Consider the following 13,630-nt stretch of genomic DNA (forward strand, 5'->3'; position numbering starts at 1 on the left):
CTATATCAAGAGAAAAAGAAGGACCCAGTAATTGCACTTCTGGGTATATAGCTGAAGAAACCCACAACGCTACTTCAAAGGGACTTATACATCCATATGTTCATTTTGGCATTATTTACAGTAGCCAAGATATTGAGGCAACCTGGGTATCCATCAATGGATGAATGGATAAAGAAGAGGTGGTATATGTAGTATACAGTGGAATATTACTCAGCCATAAAAACGAACGAAATCTTGCCATTTGCAACAACATGGATCGACCTAGAGGGTATTTTGCTGAGTGGAGTAAATCAGACAGAGAAAGAAATCAAATGCCATATGATTTCACTTATATGTGGAATCTAAAGAACAAAATAAGCAAATAGACAAAACAGAAGCAAACCATAGATACAGAGAACATTTTGATGGTTGCCAGAATGGAGGGGGGTTAGGGGATGGATAAAAAAGATGAAGGGATTAAGAAGTATAAATTACTAGTTACAAAATAGTCATGGGGATGTAAAGTATAGCACAAGGAATACAGTCAATAATGTTGTAATACCTATGTATGGTGTCAGAGGGGTACTAGGATTATCGGGTGATGAGTTCATAAGTTATGTAAATATGTAATCACTATGTTGTACACCTGAAACTAGTAAGATTTTTTATGTCAATTGTAATTGAGAAATTTAAAAACTATATTTAAAAAATTAAAATAATAGCACTGAGTTTTTGATACTCCATGCAATAAATGTTTGCCTTGGGCAAATACGTTTGAGTACACATATTGTTTTCATCTCTTGGAAATTATCAATAAACAGTAGCATTTCATAATGTGTGAGTTTTTTGGTAGAGAAAACATGAATTCTAATTCTACTTCTTCCTCTATCTAGATGTGTGTATCTTACACAAATAATTTCATTTCTTTTTACTTTTTAAATTTAGTTTTTAGATATAAGTGACATATAACACTGGAAATTTAAGGTGTACAATGTGTTAATTTGATACATTTATACATTGTAATATGATTACCATTGTAGCTTTAACTAACACCTGTATCACGTCCCAGTTATCATTTCTCTTTTGAGGTGAGAACATTTATGATGTAGTCTTTTAGCATTTTTGAGTATGTAATACAATATTGTTGTGTATAATCAGTAGGCAGTGTTTTCGATCTCTAGAAGTTATTCATCTTCTAGTTGCAAGTTTGTACCCATTAAGTCACCGCATTTCTTGATCTTATTTCCTCATATGTATATTGAAGATGTTGAATCAAATGACTAAGGGCTCTGGTCCTTGGCCTGTGAACCTGTTTTATTCTAGATAAAATTTAAGTTGTACTTCTTTGCTCTTTGAAGTGCTTGAACTCTGTCAATATATATTACATATATACATATACATACATATATATATATATATATATATATATGTTTGAAAATACTATCGGTTGTGGTGGTCCCAAAGATATCACTTTAGGAAAAGGGTAGAGAAGGTAGCCAACACCTTATGGATTAGAACGATTTTGTGATGAATAGGAAAAATTAGCTAATTTCAGAAATTTAACATCAAACTCTGGGCCATAGAGTAACATTGATTAGAAAATGGTAATTTTGTGTATTTTAATGACAATATTTCATTCTGATTTTTAAGTTTTTAGTTACCTCTATAATAAAGCCAACACTATGACTTTAGTTGCCAATTTTTAAATGAGTATTTTTTTATCCAATAGTAAACTTTTTATAGAAACTCAGAACCCAGAGAGATATGGATGGAAATTTTAATATACAGAGATAAGAAGTTCATTTTATGTTTGCAATATTGCTTTCACTCTAAATAAGATGCTCATTATATTAATCACCTTGCAGCTTTTGCATTTGTAGCCTCAACCTTTCATACAATTTGAACAGAACATTTGATTTGAGCTTCACTAGTTTTGTGATTCAGACTCTATGCAATCTACATAAGTACAATAATGCCACAGCTTATTACTTTTGCAATCAACAGGAGATGCGCTGGGGTGATTTGAATTATACATCATGAAGAATTGGATCTTTTTGGCACATCTTGTAGAACGCTTTAAAATTAACATTACTCAAAGAAAACTAGTATCAGAATCTTCAAGTACATTATTTTTTTTTCAATATACTGATTTTAGAATGTTCTGTAACCTTCAGTGCAAATCCTGTGGGGCTGACATAAGAAAATGAATGAGAAATTTGTTCTCAAAAGTTAGCCCATAATAACTTAGAATATGCGTTAGGTTTTAGGTGAATTGAATCTTGATTTATCAGATTTTTCTCTGTATTAGGAAGCATAATAAACATTGTAATGTACCAAGTTAAGGAGGGGATATAGATGATGCACAGCTGAGTTAAGAAGACATAAATGATGTGTTAAATAAATATTTAAATATTTGTGTAACTAATACTTATACAAAACATTATTCTTGAACAGACCCTAGTGACAGATATCTGACAATTTCCAAATGAATGTTTTTAAAAATGTTATTAAATCTTATTTACCCCCCCAATGATGACGTTTTTAATTTCATTAAAGTGACTTTATTATATGACTTTAAAAGTTATACATGATAAAATAACTTCAGTTGTTACCACTTTATGATGTAAATGGCAATTATAGATTGATGCATGACACTTGATCAACAAACATTATGACAACACTATCAATTTTGAGGTGAGATTTTTTTACCTTTAAGTTATTCAAGCATTATCTATTTACCAGTAATTGTTTCACATTTAAGGTGTACAATGTGTTAATTTGATACATTTATATATTGTGATGTGATTACCATTGTAGCTTTAACTAACACCTGTAGCAGATGTTTTTAGTGTGTGTTGAGTACTTAAGTATTTGTGTTAAGATTATAAAGGATATATTAAAACATTTTTGTGTAGAATAATACAACATGTTTTGGTATTGTTCTCATGGTAAATTTTAGCAATTTTATGTGACTTAAATAGGAGCTGCATTCTTTACTGTAAAATATGTGTTTCCTTAATTTCAACTTTGTAGTATAAGAATCTGAGCACTTTCTGTTGTTTTAATTTATTAATTAAAATATTCATTTAGGTTGTAAGTTCAGAAAACAATTAAACAGCTATATTTCAAAGTAAGCACTTATGGAAGCTTAGATTTTTATATTATTATTGCATTTGTGGAAAAATAATGATACCTGAGCTATTAATTGTGTTTAAATTTATTAATTAATCAATTTAATTTTAGAATACTTAATAACCTGAAAATGATTTTCTTGGTGAAAACAAATTTAACTAGTTAGATATACTTATTTTGCATACTGATAAAATTACATTTTAAGTGATGCATACATGATATACACAGTCATTCATAACATAACATTTGGTTGCATTAATTAGTCAAAAATTTTATTTCAATCATAATGATTCACTTCAACTGTAGCATCTCAAAGGACAAGGACTGTGCTCATTTTGATTTTACAAAAATCTTGAGCAGTGTTGATACTTCAAAAATGTCAAATAATAAACCTTTAATCTTTAAAAAGCAGCTTGAAATTTAGGGATATATTTGGAGATGGACTTTATACTATGAAAACATTCTCATAGCTATAATGAATGTATCTATTAATATCTGTGTTAGCCTAAAATATTACTTTAGAGGGGGGAAAATATTCCCTTTTTTGATCATGTTTCACGTGATGTTTTAAGTGTCTCTCAGAGCCAATTTTGAAAATTTTTATGTGGAATCTGTTTATTGTCCTGAATTTTAAGGAAAATTGATCAGTATTTGGTGGATTAGAAACCAATTTTCTTTTTTCAGCTTGGGAGCTAAAGGTCTCCTGGGATAGGCTTTTAAAAATGAATTTGTTTTCTTTTTTATTGCTGTCATGTCACTTGTTTTGCTTCTTTTATTTGTACCTCCTTATGCTTAAAAATAAGCCTAGACCTATCAAATTCAAATTCATTACTTTCTGACCTTTTCAGTTACCAAATTAGAAAGGATTTGATAACTTAAGATCTAGACTACATGGAAATTGCCAACTTAAAAATGAAATCAAGCACTTTATTGCTTCTCTTTCTAAAGCAGCCTTTCTTTTTCACTCCAGTATATTTGAAAACGCTACATTTAAATATTACAAGAGTTGCTAATTTATTTCAATAATAAATTAGAACATTTTTTGTGTGTGCACGCACATATGCCCTCACGGTTCTTATCATTGAAGTAGGACCATTATTTGAGGGATGGGGGTTATGGAATTTTATTTAGATGATCAATCCTACCCAGAGTGTCTTGTGAAAGCCCTTCTTTTTATACTTCAGCTTGTATTACCAATAAATTATATTGCTTATAGATGAAACACTTTATGATGAAAAGTAAATGTACTATTTGTAGGTCAAAGACACAAAATGTGCAATATTCTCTCATTAATCCTCATCAATGTATAGAAAAATTACCTTCACCTCCATTTTTCTGTCTATCTCTGACCTATTCGTTCTCCCTAAGCATTTCATGTCTTTAGTTTCGTAGTACTCTAATTTTATTCAAAATAAATTTTAAACAAGTTCAAAATGTTTATCTTTAAAGTTTTTATCCTTATATGCATATTATTAAATATGTCAGGAAATCTTTTTTACTGCTGCCTTTACATTTTACAAAGAACAAATCTAAGAGTCTTTTGTGCAGATCAACATATATGCCAGTTTTTATAACCATATAATTGTTTTGTTTAAAAATAGACTTTGCTACTTGTCCTAGACCAAGCATGATCTCACAGTGTTTTGAAGAAAGTCACTTAATGAAATGACTAAATTTATTTATCTGGAAAATAATGATAATGACCTCCAGTCTCTCATATTGTAATTGTGAGAAATAAATGAATTTTTAGTTGTGAAAATAGCTGTATTATAGAAAAAGAATCTTAAGTGGGATAAGAATGCGTACTTCTATTGGGTCATCCTCATGCTAGTGTCTGTTCATTTTTGTTTTTCCCCATTACTTTTGTCCACATCAGATTTGGAGGCAGAGCAACCTGTTAAGTCAAAAACATTTTTTTCTACTTATACTACATTTGCTTTAGGAGGTTCCATGAGAAAAACTGAAATTTCAATGGAGGTCTATACTTTGCTATCATAGAAAATGAAGCTAGAAAAATCTACTGAGTTCTTGCAAAATGTTGAGTTTAACAATGCAGTGCCTTTTGGGAAAGGACCATTCATTACTTCCCAAGAGGCCAGCATATAGCATACGGTCATCTGATTTTAGGAAAACATATTACAGGAGACAGATTTTACAGGCTAACAGTCTTCTACCTCCTTTATTACATTTTTTAAAAGTTTAATTCATTTTTTAAATTTTTATTAAAGTTATTGGGTAACATTGATTAGTAAAATTATATAGGTTTCAAGTATACATTTCTAGAATACATCATCTATATATTGCATGGTGTTTTCACCACCCAGACTCAGTTCTCCTTCCATCACCGTATGTTTGACCCCTTCTACCCTCTGGTACCATTAACCTGTTGTCTGTGTCTATGAATTTTTGTTTGTTTGTCTTGTTCATTTGTTGCTTTTAGTTTATATCCCACATATGAGTAAAGTCATATGGTTCTCGACTTTTTCTGACTGACTTATTTTACTTAGCATGATAATCTCAAGTACCTTATCTATATCAGTTATTACATTCTCTGGAAAATGAACTTGAAAACTATATTGTAATATAATTTACACTTGTTTGCTTAAATTGGTATAATATGTTGGGAATATTTATTGTGTTTAACATTATTAAACTCTCTTTTTAGCTTTCATTCCTGGACTAAAGAAAGGTACAGTAGAAATCAACACAAATCATAACCATGGTGCATGTTTCATTTTAAAATGTATTGCTAATTTGTGTTTGTTTTAAGAACTTTTGGCCTTTTCACTCTCATAGAACATTACAGTTTCAACTGTTTGCTTCAAACACATTTTCAGTATGTTTAAAATGAACTGATATCTAGGAAAGGTATTCAATTGGTTAGATATCTATCTTGTATAACTTGATGCCTTTTCAAGTTATATGTAATTAATCTTGAGAAAGCAAAATTAACATAATCTTATAGTCATTTTTTTTTAATTTACAGTGGTTACTTTCAAATCACCTATGGATTTCATTATTCATTTTTCTCCTCTGACATTGTAACCATATTCAGCATTTTATCTGAGAAGGAATTAAAAATATAATTCTACTTTTGTGTATCTTTATTCAAATTTGATCTGTAAATTTTATATGTTGTGTACATGCCTAACAAAATAATCCAAGTTTACATTCTTTGTGAACTTGTAAATAATATGCATTTTCTTTGTCAAATTGTAATATATAGATTACATGTGAATCTATGCTAAGGTCAACAGAAAACAAATTTACTACGGAGTTTAAGCAATCAGTTAAAATGTACATGAATTTATTGTGCTGATAAAGTTTTAAAATGCTGTAGGATATTTTGAATATTTCAAATGTATTTACACTCACTGTGTATATGCACACATTTCTTCATTCTCTACTTCATATTTGGGCATGGATCTGTCATATTGTTCTGTTGCTATTTAAAACAGTGATTTATTTTGCTTCATACGCTTATTTTAAAATGTAATTTATAGTTCATTGATATTTTGATCAAGTAGAAATAGGACTCAAAGAATCAATCTTCCTGAAATCAGTCATAAAAATCTCAATTATTATGTAAAGAACCTCATGTTTCATCTTTAATTTTGACATATCATCAATAATAATGGCATACTTTATTATTTTTTTGGGTATTTTTAAATGTTTGTAAAATGTTGCTTTGGTCTCTTGTATTACGGTGGAGTAGTTCTCTCACAATTTTATATAATTACTTCTAATTCTCATGATAAATTTTTGACTATTACCTAATTAGTGGAATTTCAAGATAAATATTTTATTCCCCTTGAAAGTCTTGAGTAATCAATGTCTATATGGCTAATTCAGGTAAAAGTGAATGCATCACATGTGCTTTTCATTTTGTCTCTCCCCTTCTCATTAGTTTTTTAGGTAGCCTCTGATAGATACTAATCTACAGCTATCAGATAGTCATGGGGGATGTGTTTGTGGTTGTGATACAAAATTAAGGTGTTTTGATCATAACTCTTCAGAGATATAGTGGAAAGAGCATTTGAATGTAAGTCAAGACATCTTGAGTGCTAATGAGAGTTCTACACCTGACTAGATGTGCACAGTTGGCCAAGTCATTTAAAGTCAGTCTCCATTTTCTTTTTTCTCTCATTTAAAAAATTGTAGTACACGTACAAGGTGTATTCAAACAATACAGTGAATGTTTAAATAAAAAAAATGATTACAGTAAAAGACACATTGCCATGAATCCCCCTCAAAATACTCCACCTCGCTTCAAACACACTTATCCCATCCTTCTTGCCACTTTCTGAAGGAGTTCTGGAAGTCTTCTTTCATGAGTGTCTTTAGTTGCACTGTTGTGGCTCCCTCGTTGTTCTGAATTGATTCAAATCATTTACTTTTCACAGTCATTTTGACTTTGGGGAAGAGCCAGAAGTCACATGATGCCAAATCCGGTGAATAAGGTGCATAAGGACATACTGTAATATTTTTATTTGACAGAAATTGCCATACCAGAAGCAATGTGTGATATGGAGCTTTTCCATTGTGGTAAAAAAATACGGTGAATGCTGCTGCAGAGTGCCATCCAACGGAAAGGCAGGGATCTTCAATATGGGAAACAGCACATCAAACCTTAGTCACAGCATGTGACAAGTTTTCAACTTGTTCAATGCAGTCAGTCAGGTGTGAGCTGTGGTTGAGAGAAGGTGTGTTTTAAAGTGTGCCATAAATCATCCTCCATCACAACAACACTCCATGTCACACATCGCTTCTGGTATATGGCAATTTCTGTCAAATAAAACATTACGGTGTGTCCTCATCCAGCTTATTCACTGGATCTGACACCGTGCGACTTCTGGCTCTCCCCCAAAGTCAAAATGACCATGAAAGGAAAATGTTTTGAATTGATTCAGGACATCAAGGCAGACACGACAGCACAACTAAAGACACTCACAAAAGAGGACTTCCAGAAATGCTTCAGAAAGTGACAAGAATGATGGGATAAGTGTGTTTGAAGCGAAAGGGAGTATTTTGAGGGGGATTAATGGCAATGTGTCTTTTACTGTAATCATTTTTTTAAATTTAAACATTCACCATATTTTGTGATCACACCTCATATTTATGCTTAAGCCTCACAGAGAGATCATGCTTCAAAAATGTGATATAATAATAATAAACAAAAACCAAACAACAGTTAATATTTGAGTGTTTACTGTGTTCTAAATATGTTCCCTAATAATCTACAAATGTTTTTATCTTGATACAACACTTTTATGTGTAAGTTGTATTACTTTCTCCATTTTTGCAGAGATGAAAACTAAAGCAAAGAAAGGTTAAATAATATAGGAATTCATTTGATCATTTTTAAAGCACTATACCTGTGTAAGACATTTCTATTACTTAGATTTTTTCACCTTCATCAGGGCAACAATTAGTAATGATGATTATAATTAATTTTGTACTTTAAATTTTGCTCTAATTTACTTAGTATATTCATGATGCAGTTGGGCTTTGACTTGAAGCTGCACTAAAACACCATAGTACATTTTGTGGTTGTAGTTTATGATAATTTAATATTATTAAATGTTACTATGTAAGAGAAAAGGGCCCTTTGTGATGTTAATCATAAATTTATGAAATTAAGTTTGTTTAATTCATTCAGCTATTGAAAGCTGACTCATTACCAGGAATGACATTCAGTTATTTTCTTAAATACATAGGCTCTTTCTTTTATAGTAAATTAAATATATACATGCAAGTTCTTACTTCTATTTCTGGGGGTGCTTTACTTGACTCCAAGGAAGCAATTGCAAAAATATACTTATCAATTCATTCAGAGCAAATTCTTTTGTACCTCTTCCTGAGGAAAATATACTGTAATAAGCATTTATAAGTTAATACCTTTCACTGAATTTGTTTGCAGGTGTACTTTCCTTTTTCAAAAACAATATGTTTTAATATAAGAGTTGGAGTTTCAGCTATTGCATTTTCTGTTTTCATTGAGGTCTAGGGTTTGAGCAGTAGAATGTTAACTGGTTTGTCTACCTTTGATCATTTGTCTGTTGTCCATAGTAATGCTCAGTTATGTAGGCTGATTTTTGGCATATCCTTACAGTGTTTTACTAGATAACCCTTACCCTTCTGGCCCTCAGATAACTGTCAATCAAGGATCTATTCTTGAGCTAAGTTTCCATATTCATTGTTTGTACTGAAGGCTCAGCTGTAATTAGGGTTTTTTTACTTTAGACTGGAAATGTTGAATTTTGAGTCAGGAGAAACTGTTTAGGGATGAGAGTATAGCAGGGAATCAGGTTGAAGTGGAAGGTTGTAGGAGAAACTAGAGAAATGAATTATCTCTCAGCCAAATGAATCACATCACCAATCTTCATCAGACTACTCAGCTAATAAGAATTTGTGAGCATAAAACATAATTAATCATTATGCATGGTAGATATGGAATTTTTCACATGTCAATTAATAGGAAAAGTAATGTCTTTCACAAAGTGTCGTTTTTTTTCCCCGATGGCCGGGAGTTAATGAAAATGCATGTGTAAGTTTCCAAATGACAAATTATAGCACAGACCATAATATTAATCCCTTCATGCTAATTTAATATCTCCCTAAACTCTCAGACCAAAGGAATGAATCAATATTCAATTTTGTTTTAGACTATTGATAGTAGACTATAAAATGCCATAGAACAATATTTGTGAAAGGAATTAAGTCTAATGAAGCATTTGGATATTTTAACATTTAAAATTGCCTTCTTTAGATAATGTAAATTATGTTCATTCCACCATATTCATTATATATTATACATTGGCACATGGAGCTAGAAAAATGTGCCTTTTGATAAAATTGTGTTGCTTTTTAATGTTTTTTTCATAATGAAGAAAATAAAAAGAAACAAATCTGATATTATTTATCATACAAAAGTAGACTAGGGAAGAAAAAATTAGTGTACTTTTGGGGCTGTGTAGTGTTATTAAAGTTAGAAAAAAGCGTGATACTGCAGTGTTGTCATTCTGCTAAAAACCCTTGGCATAGTTTTGAAACAGTGTGTAATCTGTGACTGGAAAATTCATTCTTTAAGCTTTATGTTCTGGGTTTCCACTATTTGGTTTTTGAAAATCTTTGTAGGTGAAGTAAATGGCTTTTCTAAGTGACATATTAGCTGCTTGTTAACAAAACATGACTCGAACATTTAAATGGGCCTTAAACATTGTAAAGGTTCTAAATAAATACTTATTTCTGCTACAGCTAATTAGGATAGTAATCCTCATTTCATAAAGCAAAACTTTAATATACATCACTTTTCTCTGACATTGTCTTGAAATTGATTGTATTTGACTGACATTGCAAAAGATAAAATGTTATATTACTTTTCATTTGAAGATGCCACATCAAAACCTGGGTCTATTAGAGGCAGAAATTATTGGTTGAAATATATTTTACAAATGGGTATTTTTTTCTAGAACACACACAAAAATTGAGTGTTGAAAAGGCACATTTCTCATTAGGTAAAATGTCGATCTAAGAATATAGTCCAGGAGTCTTGAATTTCAAGTGATTTATTATCATTGATTTTGATCTGCACTGTCAAATGGAAATATAATGAGAAACACATGTGATTTTAAATTCTCTATCAGCCACATTTTTAAAAGCATAAAGAAACAGGTGAAATTAACTTTAGTAATATATTTTATTTAACCCAATATATCCAGAATATCATCATTTCAACATGTAGTCAGCATAAAAATTTTAATGAGAAATTTTACATTTATTTTCATAGTAAGTCTTGAAATCTGGTATGTATTTCAAATATACAGCACATCTCAACTCCAACTGGCCTCCTTTCAGTGCTCAATAGCTATATATGGCTAATGGCTACTATATTAGCACAGGTTTAGATCCTTCTCGAAGACTAAGGACTAACTGCTGAGTTTGGGCTGTAGAGAGAAAAAGGGCTTTGGTATACTTGTACATTGGTTTGATATTATACCTTGAAAACAAACAAACAAGGAAAAACCCTTGAATTCATGCTTGTTCATCTGAGAACACTTTCCCTCTGGCTGGTCAAAGTTCAAAGAAAAAAGAAAACATTTGGTAAAAATACTATGGTTGATTTTTATGGTTGTGGGCAATGAAAAAATGTCAAATGTGAAACAGCAAAGGGTTGTATAGATCAAAGTCAACATTTTTAATTGCGACCTTGTGTACTAGACCTTGTATACTATGTTTGAAGCTCTTAAGAACAACAATTCATTGCAGTTTGCTCTCCGTGAAATTCTTGAGAAGTTTTCAAGAGGGGCCCTCAGCAGAGAACAGTGTTTTTCACACTAGTTAATCTGGAGGCTACACAGGCAAGGATGATTTTAGAGAGTGTGTTGTATAGTGTTTTATAATAGTCAGTATGTATTACATCCGAAACTGGAGCCAGAAGGCTGAAAAGTTTCTAAATTGCATCTCATATAAAATGTGGTACTTCAATTTTAAAAGATTAGTAATATAATTTACCATGTCAATGTGAATGTAAGAATGTGAATTTCTAAGAATATTAAATAAGAGCCTATAATATCTTAGATCTAAAATATTCATATAATAAAGGTGTACATGTGCTATTCATGGTGTTCATGCTCAAAGGATGTATTTCCTAGACTTACCAGCTGGAACAATGATTCTAAATAGTGTTGTGTGTCAGAGACAATTTAAAGTATTTTTTCTTCACTTGATAATCACTTATTAGTGATCCAAAATATCACCAAACTAAAAACAGAAGCCACTGTACAAAGTGGTGAAAAGCAATGCTCATTTAATAGAATGATGATATTCAAGTAAACTGATAAATGCTTTATGTTTTTAACTACAATCAAATCTAATTATATCATCACTTATTGATAAAGATGTGGAATACAGTTTAGTGATTAGAATCCAAGTGAGATTTAGAAAATATATTTTAACAGTTTGGAGCTTGGAGAGAGAAACTGTTGGATGCTTTACACAGTTTGTATTTACACTGAATTAACAGCATTGTATTTTCTTTGCTGTCAGTATTTTTTGCTGCTCTCCAAATGGAATAATATCCTATAAGATAAGAGGGAAGAAATAGGGAATTTTAGAGAACCCACATTAAACATGTTCCGAATATATTGACTCGGGCCTTCATAAGCCTGAGTCAATATATTTAAAATGTAAAGAATAAAAATATTTTGAAAAGTAACGAAAAAAGGGGAGAGATTCCTGTCAGCAAATGTCAGAAGATATACAGCTTTAACAATAAAAATAAGATGGTAGCTGTGTGTGCAGAAATTGGTAGGTCAATGTGGTAAAATAAAATAATACTGAAGCTGACCATAATGCATTTCTAAAGTTAATATATGATTTTAAAATAATCAAAACTAGAGATGATGGTATGAATTATTAAACAAATGTTGCTGGGAATGTTAGCAAAATATTTGGAAAAGATCATTACTCCAGCATCCAAGAAAATTTTAATAGATCAAAGATATGACTGTAAACCTGGGGCCATACAATTTAAAAGGAAATATAAGTGAATATTAAACAATCAAAGAAATAATGCCTCGTTTTAATTTCTTCTTGAATATCTGTATAATTTGCAGCAAAACTAGTCCTAAACAGTTCTAATAGAAATACTTAGTTTTATTGAATTACTGAAATTAGTTTTCATGGTACACTATGGAAATTACTGTTACTTCTGGTTAGTTTCACCAAAAGTTTCAATTCTAGAGTGCTTCTCTTGTCATTAATTTAGACATTGTTCTTGAAAGAAAGGATGATTGTAGAAGGCAGGATGTATGGCATTAAGTAATAGTTTTCTCTTTTACTAATATTAATTTTGATGATGATAATAATCACCAACTTTTAATGAGCAGGTGTAAAACATTACTCATTGCATTTCAAAGCAGTAATGGATGAAGTAAATCACTTTCAAACAAAGGGTTATGTTTAAATATGTACTTGCATGATTTCTTCTAGCAATAGTCGATCAAATTTGGCTTGTATTTGTAAAAATAGCCGTATTATTCCTTTAATGCTAATGTACTTGAGTGTATTTTTCCTAAAAGCCTTGGACAGTCCTGCCTTTTCCTCCCCAATCCTCCCTCTTCCAGGACTCTTGACAGCTCTATTTCCCTTCACTTCCTTTTATTCAGCAATGTTTGTTGCATAATTGGTACATACCAGGCCTTATACTAAGTTTCCTTGTATTACACTCTAATCTCTCACTAACAGGCAAGGGAAGACAGAGGAAAAAATTAATAGGTGGAAGTAAGATAGAGATGGAGTTACTTATTCATAAATAAGTGGAAATTAGATTTTTAAAATTAATTTTTAATAATATTCTATGTAGGAAAACTTGATATATTATGACCTTGCTTTGGGATAACATGGAAATGAATCTTGAAGGGGTTTCTAGAAAAAAACACTATATCATAATTTTAAACATTTTCTCAAAATATTCAGAAGCAGAAGTATAAGCCAAAGTCTGTCTGAGTGGATCACT

At 30.9% G+C, this 13,630-nt stretch overlaps 1 protein-coding gene across 6 annotated transcripts in view; it reads left to right on the forward strand.

The window, feature by feature from the left end:
- The window catches only part of PCDH11X (protocadherin 11 X-linked), an 803,219-nt gene that overhangs the window by 665,175 nt on the left and 124,414 nt on the right, over positions 1–13,630 (forward strand). For 4 of the 6 annotated variants that reach the window (XM_074323530.1, XM_074323533.1, XM_074323535.1 and 1 more), the window contains one exon: positions 5,777–5,800. The exons of the other annotated variants lie outside the window; for them this stretch is intronic. In XM_074323530.1, the coding sequence (XP_074179631.1) occupies positions 5,777–5,800 (24 nt within the window). The remainder of the gene's footprint in view (positions 1–5,776; positions 5,801–13,630) is intronic. 6 annotated transcript variants of the gene reach the window in all.

The sequence above is a fragment of the Rhinolophus sinicus genome, chromosome X (genome assembly GCF_036562045.2).
Source record: "Rhinolophus sinicus isolate RSC01 chromosome X, ASM3656204v1, whole genome shotgun sequence".
NCBI lineage: Eukaryota > Metazoa > Chordata > Mammalia > Chiroptera > Rhinolophidae > Rhinolophus > Rhinolophus sinicus.